Genomic DNA, 17636 nt, shown 5'->3' with positions numbered 1-17636 from the left:
TGGTGAGTGCCACCAGGTGTGAGTGTGTGTGTGAGCCATAGTGGGAATTGGGTGTGTGAATGGATGTGTATGTGTGTCTGGGCTGCCTCTGGCCCAGACTTTGTGGGTTAGGTCTGTGAGGCTTTTTCTGCAGATTAAGCTGTGCTGGCCGGGGCAGTGGTTTATTTCCTTGGGGTTACAAGAGCAAGGTCAGTGCGGCTGAATCTGAGCTTTTGTTTGTCTCTCCCCTGCCCGTGGTAGCCTGCGGTCCATTTCATTCATTATTAAGTTTTAAATCCACCTGACGCGAAACTTGAGCCGCGGAACTCACTCCGTGCCCAGGCTGGCTCGGCCTGACCCCCACCGGCCTGACCCCCACCGAGGCGTGGGGGAACCTCACCGGCTCTGCTCGCTGGGTCCTGGGTGCCTTTGTTTTGCCAGAAACGGCCAGCCCCTGGTTTGTTTAGGTTTCCCCTGAGGCTGGATGGGCCAGCGAAGGCCGGGGAGGGTGGGCCAGGTGCTCATCTGGGCAAGGACGGCCTCCCCTGCCTGCCAAGGTGGGTTTCAGGGCCATCTGGACCCCGGGCTCATCCCCTAGTCGCCCCGGATCAGGCCATCTCCCAGGGTCCTGAGCGGCCTTGGGGCAAATCCAGGGGTGGAGGGGGGACAGAGCAAGCACCCCCTCTTAGGATGGTTTGGGCTGGGAACCCCACAGATCCTTCTCAAGCAGCCTTTGCTTACTCCTGTTTGTGCTGCTGGGTCTGATGCCACGTGCCCAGGACTTCGGCCTCCCGGGTCTGTCTGCTCCCTGTAGCAGCGGACCCAGCTCCATCCCCAAATGTGGTGCAGCAGAATTCACTAAGGCACATTTTCATTTTTTGGGGGGGGGTGCATTTTCTTTTCTTGCATGGTTTTGCCTATGCCCCTAAGGATAAGTGGAACCTCCCACCAGGACCAGGGGCTGGAAGGGGAGTCAATCCCCAGGACTCCTTCAGGTGAGGACCTGCCTCCTTTTGGCCTCTGGGACTGCCGGTCGGTGAGGTCATTTCCGGGGACTTTTTCGCTCTCCGGCTGCACCCCCAACACCATCAGGGAAGTGCTCGGGAGCTCACCTCCTGTGGGGGGTACGGTGTCCAGCGAGGCCCACGCAGGTGTCGCCGGGGAGGAAGACTTGTCTCCGTGTCTCCTCCATATCCTGCCACCCCTCTGCACACCGAGGGCCTTCATGTCCACTCGCTTCCGCTGAGCCCACCCCCCCTGCCCCCAGGACTCCCTCCCCCGGCTCCCCCGGCAGCAGTCGAGCTGTAGTCGAGCTGTAGTCGAGCTGTCGAGAAGCTGGCTCTGTCCTTGTTTCTGGGCGGCCCTGGGAATTGCCTCTAATCTCCTCTCCGCCTTCCCCCCCGCAGATGGTGACGACGACCCGCAACTCTCCTGGGTCGCCTCGTCTCCCTCCAGCAAGGATGTTGCGTCACCCACGCAGATGATCGGAGATGGGTGTGACCTCGGCTTGGGCGAGGAGGAAGGGGGCACGGGCCTGCCGTACCCCTGCCAGTTCTGCGACAAGTCCTTCATCCGCCTGAGCTACTTGAAGAGGCACGAGCAGATCCACAGCGACAAGCTGCCGTTCAAGTGCACCTACTGCAGCCGCCTCTTCAAGCACAAGAGGAGTCGTGACCGGCACATCAAGCTGCACACGGGCGACAAGAAGTACCACTGTCACGAGTGCGAGGCCGCCTTCTCCCGCAGCGACCACCTCAAGATCCACCTGAAGACCCACAGCTCCAGCAAGCCCTTCAAGTGCACCGTCTGCAAGCGCGGCTTCTCCTCCACCAGCTCGCTGCAGAGCCACATGCAGGCGCACAAGAAGAACAAGGAGCACCTGGCCAAGTCAGAGAAGGAGGCCAAGAAGGACGACTTCATGTGTGACTACTGCGAGGACACCTTCAGCCAGACAGAGGAGCTGGAGAAGCACGTGCTCACCCGCCACCCCCAGCTCTCCGAGAAGGCCGACCTGCAGTGCATCCACTGCCCCGAGGTCTTCGTGGACGAGAACGCGCTGCTCGCCCACATCCACCAAGCCCACGCCAACCAGAAACACAAGTGCCCCATGTGCCCCGAGCAGTTCTCCTCGGTGGAGGGCGTCTACTGCCACCTGGACAGCCACCGGCAGCCCGACTCCAGCAACCACAGCGCCAGCCCCGACCCCGTGCTGGGCAGCGTGGCCTCCATGAGCAGCGCCACGCCGGACTCCAGCGCATCCGTGGAGCGCGGCTCCACCCCGGACTCCACCTTGAAGCCGCTGCGGGGCCAGAAGAAGATGCGGGACGAGGGCCAGGGCTGGTCCAAGGTGGTCTACAGCTGCCCCTATTGCTCCAAGCGGGACTTTAACAGCCTGGCCGTGCTGGAGATCCACCTGAAGACCATCCACGCCGACAAGCCTCAGCAGAGCCACACGTGTCAGATCTGCCTGGACTCCATGCCCACGCTGTACAACCTCAACGAGCATGTCCGCAAGCTGCACAAGAGCCACGCCTACCCGGTGATGCAGTTCGGCAACCTCTCGGCCTTCCACTGCAACTACTGTCCCGACGTGTTCGCCGACATCAACAGCCTGCAGGAGCACATCCGTGCCTCCCACTGCGGCCCCGACGTCGGCCCGCCCGACGGCAGTAACGCCTTCTTCTGCAACCAGTGCTCCATGGGCTTCCTGACTGACGCTTCCCTCACCGAGCACATCCAGCAGGCTCACTGCGGTGTAGGCAGCGCCAAGCTGGAGTCCCCGGTCGTGCAGCCCACGCAATCCTTCATGGAGGTCTACTCCTGCCCCTACTGCACCAACTCGCCCATCTTCGGCTCCATCCTGAAGCTCACCAAGCACATCAAGGAGAACCACAAGAACATTCCGCTCGCCCACAGCAAGAAGTCCAAGGCGGAGCAGAGCCCGGTCTCGTCCGACGTGGAGGTGGCCTCCCCCAAGCGGCAGCGGCTCTCGGCCAGCGCCAACTCCATCTCCAACGGCGAGTATCCCTGTAATCAGTGCGACCTCAAGTTCTCCAACTTCGAGAGCTTCCAGACCCACCTGAAGCTGCACCTGGAGCTGTTGCTGCGGAAGCAGGCGTGCCCCCAGTGCAAAGAGGACTTCGACTCCCAGGAGTCCCTCCTGCAGCACCTGACGGTGCACTACATGACCACGTCGACCCACTACGTGTGCGAGAGCTGTGACAAGCAGTTCTCCTCGGTGGACGACCTGCAGAAGCACCTGCTGGACATGCACACCTTCGTGCTGTACCACTGCACCCTGTGTCAGGAGGTCTTCGACTCCAAGGTGTCCATCCAGGTGCACCTGGCCGTGAAGCACAGCAACGAGAAGAAGATGTACCGCTGCACGGCCTGCAACTGGGACTTCCGCAAGGAGGCCGACCTGCAGGTGCACGTCAAACACAGCCACCTGGGCAACCCGGCCAAGGCGCACAAGTGCATCTTCTGCGGGGAGACCTTCAGCACCGAGGTGGAGCTGCAGTGCCACATCACCACGCACAGCAAGAAGTACAACTGCAAGTTCTGCAGCAAGGCCTTCCACGCCATCATCCTGCTGGAGAAGCACCTGCGGGAGAAGCACTGTGTGTTCGACGCCGCCCCCGAGAACGGCACGGCCAACGGGGTGCCCCCCGCCGCCGCCAAGAAGGCGGAGCCCGCCGACCTGCAGGGCGTGCTGCTCAAGAACCCCGAGGCGCCCAACAGCCACGAGGCCAGCGAGGACGACGTGGACGCGTCGGAGCCCATGTACGGCTGCGACATCTGCGGGGCGGCCTACACCATGGAGGTGCTGCTGCAGAACCACCGGCTGCGGGACCACAACATCCGGCCGGGGGAGGACGACGGCTCGCGCAAGAAGGCCGAGTTCATCAAGGGCAGCCACAAGTGCAACGTGTGCTCGCGGACTTTCTTCTCGGAGAACGGGCTCCGGGAGCACCTGCAGACGCACCGGGGCCCCGCCAAGCACTACATGTGCCCCATCTGCGGCGAGCGCTTCCCCTCCCTGCTGACGCTCACCGAGCACAAGGTGACCCACAGCAAGAGCCTGGACACCGGCACCTGCCGTATCTGCAAGATGCCCCTGCAGAGCGAGGAGGAGTTCATCGAGCACTGTCAGATGCACCCCGACCTGCGCAACTCGCTCACGGGCTTCCGCTGCGTAGTGTGCATGCAGACGGTCACCTCCACGCTCGAGCTCAAGATCCACGGCACCTTCCACATGCAGAAGCTGGCGGGCAGCTCGGCCGCGTCCTCCCCCAACGGCCAGGGGCTGCAGAAGCTCTACAAGTGTGCCCTGTGCCTCAAGGAGTTCCGCAGCAAGCAGGACCTGGTGAAGCTCGACGTCAACGGGCTCCCCTACGGCCTCTGTGCCGGCTGCATGGCCCGCAGCGCCAACGGACAGGTGGGCGGCCTGGCCCCGCCCGAGCCCGCCGACCGGCCCTGCGCCGGCCTCCGCTGTCCCGAGTGCAGCGTCAAGTTCGAGAGTGCCGAGGACCTGGAGAGCCACGTGCAGGTGGACCACCGTGACCTCACGCCGGAGACCAGTGGGCCCCGGAAAGGCGCCCAGACGTCGCCAGTGCCCCGGGTAAGAGCCTGCCCCTGCTTCTCGGGGCTCCGCTGAGCTCTGTGTCTCCTCGTGGTGCTGCCTCTAGTAGCCCGGAGAGGCCGCGCTCTCGTGTGGCGGTCAAGTGCATCCGCTCCGTTGTAGACTGCGACGTGACCCCCAGGGCTGTCCGTTCCCTTCCCGCTGTGTGACGTTGGCGTACGTTATCTATCTCTTTGGGCCACATTTGTCGAGTGCTCATCCGCAAAAGGGGGGGTGACAGTCATCCGGACGTCATAGGATTGCTTTTAGGGACGCGTGGTGTAAGATAAGTAAAGGGCCTGGTGCCCTGGCTGACACATGGTTATAAGTGATTATCGCCTTTCTTACAGATCTGGGGTGGACTTACTCGCTTGTTTGCTGAGTCTCCTTGGGTGAGTCCCTTTGCTCTCTGGGCTTCAGATTCAGGATTCTTTTGATAATCCATAGCCATCATCTATAAAGGGCTCAGGACCTGCACTTAGTTCGGGCCGATCGTGCTAGCTGTATGCACCAGCTGATACTGTTATCGTCCACAGCACACATTATAGTTAGGGCAGTTGCTGGTGCATGGAAGACCCTAGGAATGGTTCCCATGACTGTTCTCCTTTGTGGCTGATGGATCCTTTCAGTCGTCATCAGATTTGTCCCGAGCACCCGTTATGTTTGTGGGGGGTGCCTGGCAGTCGAGGAGAATCAGAAATGGACTCTACCTTGGGGGCTCCCAGACAAGGGGGAGAGCACAGGCCCACAGCTAGTAGGTTTCAGGGAGGCAGGGCAAGTTCGGGCTGCTGGAGGGTCCGCATGGGCTGTGGGGCCAGCGGCCAAGGTGGTGGTGGGCCTGGAGCCTGCGTGGCTCTTGGCTGTCAGGCAGTATGGGCCCCGGGATTCCCAATGAGTCTGTTGTCTGTTTCCAGACTGGGGAGGTGCCAAGTGGATCTCGGGAGTATCCTTCCCTCGAGGGTCACTGCTGGTGTTACAGGCAGTAAGGCAGAATTTGGAGGAGGGCCACCCGCTGCAGGTGCCTGCTGGAAGACGGGGGAGTAGCCCTGGCTGTTCCGCTCCGGGAGCAGAAGTGGGATCAGAACTGGGGCCTGGGACTCTGGGACTTGGAGGGCGAGAATGAGAGAGAAGGAGGGCTGGAGAGAGTGGAAGGGGAATGTACGGAGACTGCCTCTGGGCAGGGGTCCCCTAGGACACTGTGCACCGGCCCTGGTCACCACCTCTCAGCTCTGCTCAGCTTCCACTGGTGGGCGGGGTTAAAATGAAAATCTGCCTCCTCCAGGACCCACCAGGGGTTCCATCTCTCCGGGCGTCTGTCCTCACCTATAAAGCCAGAGAGTGAGGGTGATAATGGTAGCAACACATAGCGACAGGGTCTGTGTCCGGGGCTGACATCACCGGGCAGGCCCGGGGGAGGGGGGAGCCCTTCCGGGTTTTTAACGAGCATCTGCTGTGATTGGTCGGGGTTCGTGCCTCATCCGTGGTTAAATATGGTGACTGTGCCGACCTCCGTATGTGGCCCCGAGCTTTAAGTGAGCAAAGGAAGTGCTGGGCGCACAGGAAACATCACTTGCTATCTCTCCCATTTATGATCACAGCTCACACTTACCGAAGGATAAGGATGTGCCGAGCACTTTCTGTCTACGCCGTGACACTACCTTTACGGATGAAGAAACGGAGGCACAGAACCGTTGGCCGTTATTAGCCCCCAGCTGTCAAGAGGCAGAGAAGGGATTTGAACCCAGGGAGCGTGGGCCACAGCCAAGCGAGCTCTTGACCCACATTCTGCCTGGCTCTGGAGCCCATCCTGGTGGCAGGCTGGGGTGGGGTCTGGGATAGTTGCCCCCCTCGTTCAGACTGTGGGACAGTGTGGCAGGGCTGGGGCCCGGTACACCGTCCTCCCAGGTGCACCCCAGCCCCATCCCTGCCTTCCCACACTGCCCACCGTGGTGCGGGGGCTCCTGCTAGCCACGGGGCTGCTTCTGGTGCCTCCTTGAGCTATTGCAGCTGGCCCCTCCCCAGTCTCTGCCCTGGATTCTGCATCAAGGACCACTTCATGAAGCCCCTAGTGTGTGCGTAAAGGCTCTTTATCATTTCCGTGGCAACAACCTGGGAGCTTTGCCGTGACCTCTGTTTTGGCAGAGATGGTCCCCAGGCTCAGAAAGGGGGAACCATCTACCCGGGGATGCACAGCTCTACCTGCCAGCTCAGGGATTCAAACCCGAGGGGGCTTGTTTTCTGGGAGCCCGACAGGCCTACCTTTCCCTGTCCCAGGCCTTGCGAGAGAGGAGGTGAGCAGACAATCACATCTAGAGGCCTGGGCAGATGGGCCATTTGCAGAAAGGAGCTAGACAAAGCATGGAACCTCCCCAGTGGAGGTCCAGCCTCTGGGGCCTTGCCCCCTGCCTGGGCACGCCTGGGGGCAGGGGCCCAGCTGTCTGTTCGCCCACCCCTCGCTCCCCTAGGACTCACGCATGCAAGAGCAGACTCTGGGGGCTGGCAGGCTGGGACCCTCGGGAGTGTATCCATAGCAACCAGCTCTCAGAGGACTGGGTTCCTGTGGGGCCGAGGCTGCTGTCGGCTGGAGTGGGGAAGCATGGAGGCTCCAGCCCCGCCCCCTCCCCAGCTCTGTTTATGGGTAGTAACAACATCACCCCAACTCTAGGCCAGTGTGGGCAGATCCCAGCCCGCCATTGATTCCCCAGGTCCTCACAGTGCCAGCTGGGGCAGCCTAGGTGCTCTCGCACAGGTCAGAGGGCTTGGCCAGGCCGCACCAGCTCTCTGTGCCCTAGCCCAGGACCGTCTGGGGTGTTCTGGGACACGGAGCTGAGAAAAGCTGCTCAGAGAGCGGCTCCGGACGCAGCCTGCCTGGCATCAAATCCCTGCCCCTTGCTCAGCAGTGTGGGGCTCTGGCCAAGTGGTTTAGCCTCTCCAAACTCCACTTTCTCCACCCTTAAAGTGGGGCTTCCCAGATGATTGTGAGTCTTCAGAATGAACAGAGCCTGCACATAGTAGGTGCTCAGTAAATGTGAGCTGCCATCACGATCGTGGCAATTCAGCAGCTATGGGCTTTCTTTCCTGTCGTTCTCACTCTTGTCTCCTGTCTGCTGGTCTCAAGCGTGTTCTCCCTCTGCCCTGGGCTCTTCTCTGAGCTTGCTGGGGCCACACAGCGGGAGGCAGCCCTGGCCGCAGGCCCCAGGGCTCAGCTCTGGTTCTCCTGGGCTGGGCTCTGGGGAGGGGGCTTATGACAGAGGAGGCGCTTTGAATGCCAAGTTCTCTCTTTCTATAATTATGTCTCCTGGTGGGGCCTGAAGCTCCAGAGGAGGAGGGGCTCTCTGGGGGATAGAGAAGGGGAAGACAGACCAAGAGGAGGTATTGGGGTGAGGACGGGGTCCGGCCAGCTTTGCAGTGGGAAGGAGACAGAGAGAGTCCTCACCTGCTTGTCCCTGAGCTCACGTTCCCCCGACGTGGAGGACCAGATGGCCCTGGCCAGGTGCCTAGCGTTCAAGGCCGGAATGGCTGTCTCGGCGTGGGGGCCTCTGGGAATAACACACGAGCTTTAGTGAATGTTGGTGCTGGTGAGGCTGCGCGTGCGAGTGCACACGGGGACACTCGGGAGTCTGCTGTGACCGCGGGGGTGTGTCTGGGAGGGGTCCATGCGTGTGCTCGTGCGCACACCGGGTGTGACGGATGTAGCCACCGGGGGTCCAGTGACAGAGCCGAAAGCCTTTGTGTCTCGGGATGAGTTTGGATACGTCGACGTGTGTGAGCTTGTGGTCGTGAGGACGTCCCCACTGCTCTGTGGCTGTTGTACCCGTGTGTCTGTGTTACAGGGAGCAGGTTGCTGGGTGTGTGGCGGGGGCTGGGGGTCTTGTGTGTTGACAGCGAGTCGGGGCGAGGGACGGTACGTAACGTCTGTTTGCATGTCTGTGTGTGTCCTCGTGGGCACGTCCATACCCGTGCATGCAGCCTGTGTGTGTGTGTGTGTGTGTGTACATCCAGGCTCTTGTGGTCAGCAGCGTCCCTTCCCTTGGAAATCCCCTGGAGTCTTTCTCCCCATCAGGAAGGGCCCAGTTATCTGCAGTCTTCTTCCTACTGCCGAGGGGGTGGCCACACGCTGGAGGAGCCCTGGGGATAGCTTCTCATTCTGCTCGGCCCCTGGTGATTTTTTTTTTTTTTTTTTACCAAGCATAGCGACCCCCTTCATTCACCTGTCCCTAGGAGGAGCAACCAAAATCACCTTAATCGTGGCCTGTCCTCCGCACTGGTCTGGACCAGCCATGGCTATGGTGTGTCCTCCACGGACTTCTACCCAAGCAGAACCATGGAGAGGGCACATGGCCTTCCTTGTGCAGCAGGCCTGCTCTGGGCTTCCTTGGTGTGGAGATTCCTGGGGTGTGTTTCATTCTCCCTCACCCCTCCCTCCCTCTCTCCCTCCCTCCCTTCCTTCCTTCCCGCATCAAGGGGGTGGGGTACACATGTGGGAAGGAATGAATGATTTTGACAATGGAGAGACCCAAGATCATTGCTCTCCATGAGCATAGACATGGAGTTGAGCTGAGATGGGGGCTTTGGGCCTGTGTCCCCCCAGAAGACCTCAGTCCCCACTGTCTCCTCTGACCTGAACATCTCTTCTGTCTCTTGTATGGCCAGAATCCCCAGCCCTGTCTGGCCCTCCAGCCTCATGCCATTCTTCCCCGGGGCATTTCCAGGCTAAATGCCTGCTTCTCGGCCACTCTTCTGAACCCCTGGGTCTTTTGCAACATTGGGGGAAGAGCCCCGGTCTTATCAGAGCAGGTTCTGGAGGCTGAGCGGAGACATTGCCTCTGGAACTGAAGCTCCCAGCACCAACAAAGACTGTTGTTGCTTCACTCGTGTGTTCCACCAGCATTTGCTCAGCATCAACAACCACTGTAATAAAAGTTAAGTCATTATGAGGCACTCGGTCTGGGACAGGCCCTGTGCCTGGTGCTGAGGATCCAGCGTCTAGAAGTCCCATCTTTGGTTCTCTTTGTTCCTTCTGTCCTAGTAGAGTGCTTTGCAACATAGTATTTGCAACTTTGCTCGTTTGTTCAACAGATGCTTCCCAAGCAGGGAGTCTCTGCTGGCCGTGGGACCTCACAGGTGGACGAAACACATCCTGGGCCTCTGGGTGCTCGTGGTGCAGTGGGGGGAGCAAACAAGTCAATTAGACACAACAAATCCGTGTGCTGATGAACTAGATGCTTAAGCATAAGCTCGGGGGCCTGGGGAGGCCCTGAACTCATCCCTGGGCGGGAAGTGGAGGCTTCTCAGCAGAGGTGACATTTGAACGGAGTCTTCAAGGATGGAAAGGGTATACTCCGAGTGGAGGACACAGCGTGGGCAGAGGCCTGGAGGTGGGACCCTCGAGGGGAGCTGCAGATGTGCTTGGAGCCACGGTGGGAGCTGAGACACTGAGCCCCCTGGTGGTTCATCCTGGCTGCATCGTTGAGGGTTGGGCCTGAGTGTTCAGCCAAGAAATCCAAAGTCCTGCTCCCTTTTCCAGGGGTGGGGGGAGGCCCCATCGTCCTGGAGTTGAAGTGGTCTTCAAAAAGCTTGGATATTTTGGATTCCAGTACCACCCTGTCCCCTTCATAAAAACCCACAGCCACCAACCTTCCCCCACACAGGCAATAGTGCCCCTGTCCACAGGGGCCTGCTTTCACAACCACCCAGCCAGGCTTACTGTTGAGAATGAGCTTCACTCTTTCGAATGGGTCTTTAAGAAGCTCTGAAGCTTCCGATGATCTCCATTTTCCTGCTCCCACCCCATCAGGGCAGCTGGTCTCAGCTTCCTGTGTGTGGAAGCCAGGTGTAGGATCACTGCGGCCATGTGTGCCTAGGGCAAATGAGGAATTCCTCAGTTACTTCTAACACTAGGATTGGCAGGAGCAGTATCCCCTGCTCGGCCACATGGTCCTTAGGGCGGGTAAAGAGATGGAGTAGTTGGATGAGTGGAAAGATAGATGTATGGTTGGATAGGTGGATGGGTGGGTGGATGGTTAGAGAGAGAGGATACGTAGATGGATGTAGGGGAAGACAGACAGATGAACAGCAGATGGATGGGTAGATGGAGGGTGGATGAATGAACGGGTGGATGGGTAGGTGTGTTTAAGTAGATGGATGATAAGATAGGTAGGTGGATTGATGGGTAGACAGATGGCTGTGTGTGTGTGTGTGTGTGTGCGCGCACGCATGTAGTTGGATAGGTGGGTAGACAGTGGGTAGGTAGATGGATGGATGATGGAGAAATGGATGGATGGGTAGCTAGGGGATGCATAGATGGATTTGAGCATGCTCCAAGCAGGGCAGCCTCCTTCAACTTCTTTTCCATGGTCATACTGTGTGCTCTCACCTTGGGATGGTGATTCCCATCATGGCAATTTCCCCACATCTAACAGAGGACAGCTCCCTTAGAATCTAGCCCAGTCCCCATCCCCAGGCTGGAGAGCTGGATTCCGAGGCAGGTGGGAATTGAATGGCTCAGCGAGACCTGGGAGGGGACCAGAGCCATTCTGGAAAGTCTTGAGCCAGGACCTCCAGGCACTTTTGCTTTATGCTCTTTTCTACCTCCTGACTGTCTAATTCCTTTCTTTTTTGGCTTCCAAACAGAAAAAGACATACCAGTGCATCAAGTGCCAGATGACCTTTGAGAACGAGAGAGAGATCCAAATCCATGTTGCCAACCACATGATTGGTAAGAGAGCGTTTCCTCCCACCCATGCTGGGGCCACTCATCGGGGTCTGAAATTTGTGGTTCCGATCATCATTTCACTGCTTTTAGGGTGAAAGATGGAGTCACAACTGCTGTTTCAGAGACATTTCAAATGGGAGTAAAGTGTAAGAGCTGAGCACTTTCTCCATCCAGCCTTCTTGTCGCAGCTCCACTCACATTACAATCAAACTTTTGACAATCTCTTCCATTTCCCAGCATAAATTTCCCTCCATTTCTGAAACGAAGTGCTTTCCAGTTGTCAAGCACTCAGGGGCAATTATGCCTCAATTTCGTATGTCATGACATTGAATAGATTTAACTGCTCACATTTCCCCGCTAAATGTGGTGAATTCCTCAGGCACATTGTCAAAACAGAGTGCTTACAAAGTTATTTCAGTGCTTTTCCTATTCCCCTTCAAGTAGTTTTGGACTTTGGAAAAATCAGCCTTTCCAGAAGGGGGACTTGCAAAGTGCCATAGTGTTCCCTCTTGGCCTGAGGTACGGAGGGAAGGTGTGTGCTTTGCGTGGATGGGTGTGGTCTCCCTGGCAGCTGGGGATGCCCTCAGTGGAAGAGGGAGTGTGGCTGGATTTCCGGTGAGCATGGGGGCTTGGCGCTGGGGGATGGAGGACTTGGCGGTGAGTGCTTTGGGAGCTTCTGGAATCCTGGTGCCTTGGGTCTCCAGTGGAAGGATGATCGCTGTCTCCAAGACCCCTGCAGTCGGAGCAGTGAGGCTTCAGGTGTGGGTTGAGCATCCTGACCCTTCACTTCCTCTAATAACTTTCCATTATAGTCTTAAAAACAGCCATGCCGACAGAGAACTGTTTTACAAAACCCTTAATCGCATACATTCGAAGAGATCCATTAACCGTGCAACTCGGTGAACTCTCATGAACCGGGCACACCTGTGTAAGCAACAGCCCAGCGAGGAAGCAGAGCATTTTCGCATCCCTCCTGACCCCTCTGGGCCCTCCCCCGCCCCCAACGAAATGTTGTCACCATCCTGATGTCGAATGGCATAGGGCTTTTTGGGCCCATTTTGCACTGGATGTAAATGAGATTGTATGGTCTCTGCTCATTGGTGTCTGGCGGCTTTGGGTCATTCACGTTCGAGCCCGTAGTTTGCACATCGCCCCTTCTCATGGGTGTGTACTATTCCGTTGTGTGAACACTTCATTTATCTTGTCTGTCTGACTCTTGCTGGGCTTCTTGGTCATTTCCGTGTTGGAGTTGTTTCACATCATGTGCTGCTGTGGACCTTCTCGTGTGTGGATTTTGGTGAGCAGGTGCATGCGGTTTGAATGGGAAGATCGGTAGGGCTGGACTTGGCGGGTCATAGGATACCAGTAAGTCACCTTCAGTAGATACAGATGGACAGATTTCCAAGGCACTTGTGTGAAACTACCGTCCCACCAGCGATGCAGGACAATTGCTCACGTCTGGGCCACCATCCATGTTTTCCGCAAAAGGAGCGATTGCTAAGGTCCTTCTTCAGTGAAATTGTGCTCACGGTGAGGATGGTGCCCTGGTCCCCCCCAGCAGCAGCCTTGGCACACTCGGTGGGTTTGGGTGTCCAGTGTCCCGGTGACTCTGAGTAGTTCCCCTGAAGGTGTGGACCCCGACCATGTGTGGGTTGGGGCTCGCCCGGTGGTGAGGGGACTGGGGGCGCTGAGGAGGGGCAGGTAAGTCCCCGGGAGTTCAGCCTGACAGGGAGATTGGTGGCTTTTTAATTTCTTCTGTTTGAAAGCCCCCTGCTGAAGTAGAAGGAGGAAACTATCCTGTCAGTCACCAGCTGCTGAGAGCGCTTTCATGGGAGTGTCAAGGAGGTAAAGATGAAGATATCTAAAAATGTTTGCTTTTGTAGCAGGTGTTAATGTGTGTGCCTGTTTGTAAGCACGAAGGGCGAGAGCCTGGCTAATTGGACCACAGTGGTTTCAAAGGTGCTTCCCCCACCCACCCACCCCTTCCACCTTTCCTTCTGTGAGGAACCTGGAAGCCATGTGTCCTCAGGTGGAAGGCGAGGGGGTTGCTCCTAACTAGAGAGATGGGCTGGGCGTTGGGAAAGGGGGGCTGGAGGGGCATCCGGAGCTGGGTGCGAGCTGGGTGCGAGCTGGGTGCCGGGCTCCCGAGGGAGGTGGTCCCGTCTGGGGGCTGGGCAGCGCCCCTCACCCCAGCCTGCTCCGCCGTGCTGTGAGCTGGCCTCGTTCCCAGGATACACGGGGAGCAGGCAGCAAGAAGCTGCTGGTCTCAGAGCCTGAGAGTCCGAGTGAGACTTTCATGCATTGCAGAAAGCGTCACCACGCCATGTCCCCATGCAGCGTGGGCTGGGGGCCCCATGTGAGCCATGTCTCTGGTGGCAGGGTGCGGTCTTTTGCTCTAACCTGCCCTCCCCACCTGCCGGCCCTGCCCTGGCCTCATCAACTCCATTTATCAAAGAACTCTGACTGAGCACTTCTTGCATGCAGAGTGCTGGGGTGGTCTCAGGTGATCCAGGGAGAAGGGGACCCGGTCCCCACCCTCAGGGACCTTATGGCACCCTGTAGGAGACACCATGGCACACACATCATGCCGGGAAGGGAGGTGTCACTGGGTGACGACGCTGAGCCCCACCACATGCCGGGTACCCTAGGTGGGTGCTCTCCTCCGTCTCATCGAGGAGCTTCAGTGATGTATCCAAGTTCTTCCAGAGATGAAGCAGCAGAACCAGGGTCTGAATTAGGCTGGGCTCTCTCCACTGTGTGTGGCTCCCTGCCAGAGTCTGTGGCGGGAAGGACCCAGTGCTGCCCGCAGGGGAAGCTGACGGCATCCGGCGTCCATGTACACACAGTGCCGGGAGGTTGATGCTCCCGGAGCGAGGACTGCTAGATCCAAAGAGGTCCGTCAGAAAGGCCTGGGGGTTGAAGGCAGAAGAGGAGTTTTCTCTGTGGCAGGGCCCATCACTGGCAGAGGGCGCAGCTTTGACAAGGAAGGCCAGTCACCGGAGAACAACAGCCTCGGAGGGCTCAGCAGAAGCAGGTCCTCGCGGGATGCACTGTTAGATGGAGGAGACGGGGAGCAGTGTCTGTAGGAGGACTGTGGGGTGAGCCAGGCTCAGAGGCAGGAGCAGAGGAGGGAGTTTGGGGGGCTGGAGGAGCCTGACCTCGCTGGGATGGAGGCCTCTCATGTGGGAGCATTGTGGGCATTAGGGTGGGGAGGTAGGTTGGGGCCAGGCCACAGAGGGCCTTGAATGCCAAGTTAAGGGGTTTGGGCTTGGACTCGACCCTGCAGGCTGGAGTCCAAATCTGGGGTCCCTTGGCTGATGTTCTTTTGGCTGCTCTTGAAAAACCAGAAGAGGGGGCTGCCAGGCCCTGAGTTCCCATATGGTGCAGCTGACAAGAGCGCAGTGGCAGCTGGGATCGCGTGTTCCCGGGCACCACAGTCCCCACCCATCCCTATTGTATTTTAGGGGCTGCTTTGCTCATTTGTGTCCCCAGCCTGGTCCCCGTGGGCACCTGAATGTGCAACCTTGGGCTTAGGCACTAGGGAGCCATTGAAGGTTTGGGAGCAGAGTATGGCCTGGACGTAGCTGAGTACTTGAGGGAGATGAGTCCGGCTGCAGTGTTGAGGGGGAAGCAGATAGAAAGGAACAGAGATCCACCTGGCCTGGTCCAGAGGTGGGGGGAATGAGACCAGGAGCGAAGAGAGAGGTTGGTGATAGAACCGATATTTGGTTTGTGCGGTGTACCTACTGGCCCTGGTGGCTTGGGGAAGGTGGCAGGGGGCAATGGTTGGGGATAGGAATGGAAGAGTGGTGGGCCCAAGAGCCCCAGCTGGGGCTGGCTCCGAAGTCCCAGTAAATCTGTTGGGGCCCAGTGTCCCTGTGGACAGCTTCCCCTGCTAAATGGCCCGAGGCCAGAGTGGATGCCTGCAGCTGGTTGGGGGCAAAAGCCCCCCTTAGCAGCACCAAGGGGACTTGGCAGGTAGAAGTGGCACTGTTCAGCTTGACGGCCTTCTCACAAACGTGGGGCGCAGGGGGTCTGAGGTTGGCCTCCCCAGGGATCCAGACTGCCGGAGCCCTCCCCTGGGGGATGCTCAGCTGGCCTTTTTATAGCGGGGGGCCTCTTCGTGGCTCTGCAGCCTCCAGACCCTGGGAGTTATGATGACTCAGGGACGCTTCTCCTTGGGAACATTTTCCCAGAACCCTCTCCTGGCTGCTGCTGGCCAGGGAGTGATTTGGAGCCGATAGAAAGGCAAGGGTTTTTGAGACCTTTTCAGCAGCAGGGTTGCCTTTGAAATCCCCCCTCCCCACAGGGAACGAGGCCCCCTTCTCTGGGCTTCCCCCAGCTTTTGAAATGGTTTTAGACACCCCCTTCCCTAGCAGGCACATCAAAAACTTGGAGCGGTTCACAGCCCTGTTTGGTGGCTTCCCGCAGGGATGACGTGGCCCCACCCAGCTGCCCTTGCCCACCATCCACTGCCTCCACATCTGGAAGGAGGGCCCCCTCCTCGCCCCCGAAATGTCTCTGCACGAGGCCTGCCTTGGGCTTCCTGGGCCCCCTTCCAGTGGCTGGAGCGGGGGGGGTGGGGGGGGCGTGTCTTCCTCTGCGTGTTGAACATGTAGGCACCTGAGGCCTCAGACCCCAAAGAAGCTGATTTGCCAGGATTGCGCCTGCCTGTTTCTCAACTGCCCGTGGATGTTTCTCCTCTCGGTTCCTGCGGGGCGTGGCTGGATAAGGGGTCTGAGAACTTGTCCTTGAAATAACGGACTTGCTCTGACCCAGGTCGGCCCTAAGGGAGTGACTCAGCCTCTGGGCCCTGGTGTCTTTACCCAGGGCTTCACAGGCCCCTGGGGGGAGCCCCGAGGAGGGTCAGGGCTGGGAAGGGACAGTCCTCAGGGAACCTTGACAGGAACGTTCACCCTCTATGTCCTTGGAAAGTGGCTGCGGACTCTGGCAGGCAGCCAGCCAGGCCAGAGTCAGACTCGGCCCAGGGGGGCATTAGGCATTCTGGGGATGTTGTTTTCCTGGTCACATCAGCCCCATTCCCTGGGTGCCTCTGAGGGCTAAGCTTTGCTGTTGGGGGTGAAGAAATTGAGGGCACCTGGAAAATCAGCCTCTCCCACCCCCTGCTTGGGCCTTTAACATCCTGCCCCCCTGTCACATGTTGGGCTGGTGGTCCTTGTCTGTTGTCCTCTCCATAGCCCTTCCCTCGCTCGCTGTGGCAGGATGGGCCATGGTCCACATGGAGGGTGTGTGTGTGTATGGGGGGGCTTCTGTCTTCTAAGTCTCTAAGAAGCACATCCCTAGAGGCACATTGAAATCCCCACTCTTTCTGTGGCTGCTTGCATGCCCAGGACCCGTGCTGAAGGCCTGGCCTGCAGCATTTGGGAGGGGATGGAAGGTCTGGTGTGGAAATCAGTGTCTTGGCCTCCCACCAGGGAAATACAAAACCCCTCAGATATAACTGAAGAGGAAAACACATGAAAAGGACAAGGAGAAGGGGTTCCTGTGTACTCTCTACCGCAAACGCATGTTGCTGAACGGCGCTGTGTTAGGCTCTTCCATGGTGCTTTTGATTCAGGGAATGCTGGACCTAAAACATCTGTCTACCCCTAAGACGTGATGAAACCGTCTCCCTGTCCCCCCAGAGATTACATTTCAAGTTCTGGAACTGCTCTGTCAGAATAACAAGCCTGTATAGACAGCGTATCATCCCATTCTTTTTACATTTTTTAATTTTAATTTTTCCAAAATCCCCTTAGCAGCCCCCAAGGATGAGAGGAGTCAGTGTCCCTGACTTTGAGCCTCATTGGTTGGTTTGAGGAAGCTGTTGATCAAGCACTTTGGTTTATGAAGGACCCATCAATTCTGGATTTTAAAATAGTGGAAATGTTCTTGTTTTCGTAGATTTCTTCTTCTTTTTTTTTTTTTAAGAGGGGGAAAGGCCTCTGTAGGTGGGGTTTCCTCTAATAATAACCTCAGTTCAGTAAACATGATTGAGATCTTTGGAGGAGCTCAGTGAGGAACCTCTCCTCTCATTCAATTGGGGAGATAATAACCCCAAAGGAAAAGTCCTATGTAATGTCACAAGTGTGAGATACGGAAGCTCAAAGGATAGGCGTGTTGCCGAATCTGGGCATCCGGGAAAACTTCCTGGAGAGGTGACACCTAAGAAGATGGGCAGTAAGGTGAAGGGGTGTTCCAGGCAGAGAAAACAGCAGAAGCCAGTTCATGGAGAAGAGGCCCATGTAGTATGTGGGGGAAATCACAGACAAAGCAGTGTCACTTCAGGAAAAAATCATGAGACAGGAGGTGGGCGGATCA

General features: G+C 57.9%; 1 protein-coding gene across 1 annotated transcript in view; it reads left to right on the top strand.

Moving 5' to 3' along the window:
* Positions 1 to 17636, top strand: part of ZNF423 (zinc finger protein 423) — a 281922-nt gene that overhangs the window by 134910 nt on the left and 129376 nt on the right. The window contains exons 4-5 of the mRNA XM_021704842.1: positions 1386 to 4600; positions 11234 to 11318. Of these exons, the coding sequence (XP_021560517.1) occupies positions 1386 to 4600; positions 11234 to 11318 (3300 nt within the window). The remainder of the gene's footprint in view (positions 1 to 1385; positions 4601 to 11233; positions 11319 to 17636) is intronic.

Source organism: Neomonachus schauinslandi, chromosome 16 (assembly GCF_002201575.2).
Source record: "Neomonachus schauinslandi chromosome 16, ASM220157v2, whole genome shotgun sequence".
Lineage (NCBI taxonomy): Eukaryota > Metazoa > Chordata > Mammalia > Carnivora > Phocidae > Neomonachus > Neomonachus schauinslandi.
Note: the sequence above shows the minus strand (reverse complement) of the source record. Positions and strands in the feature narration are given on the sequence as shown.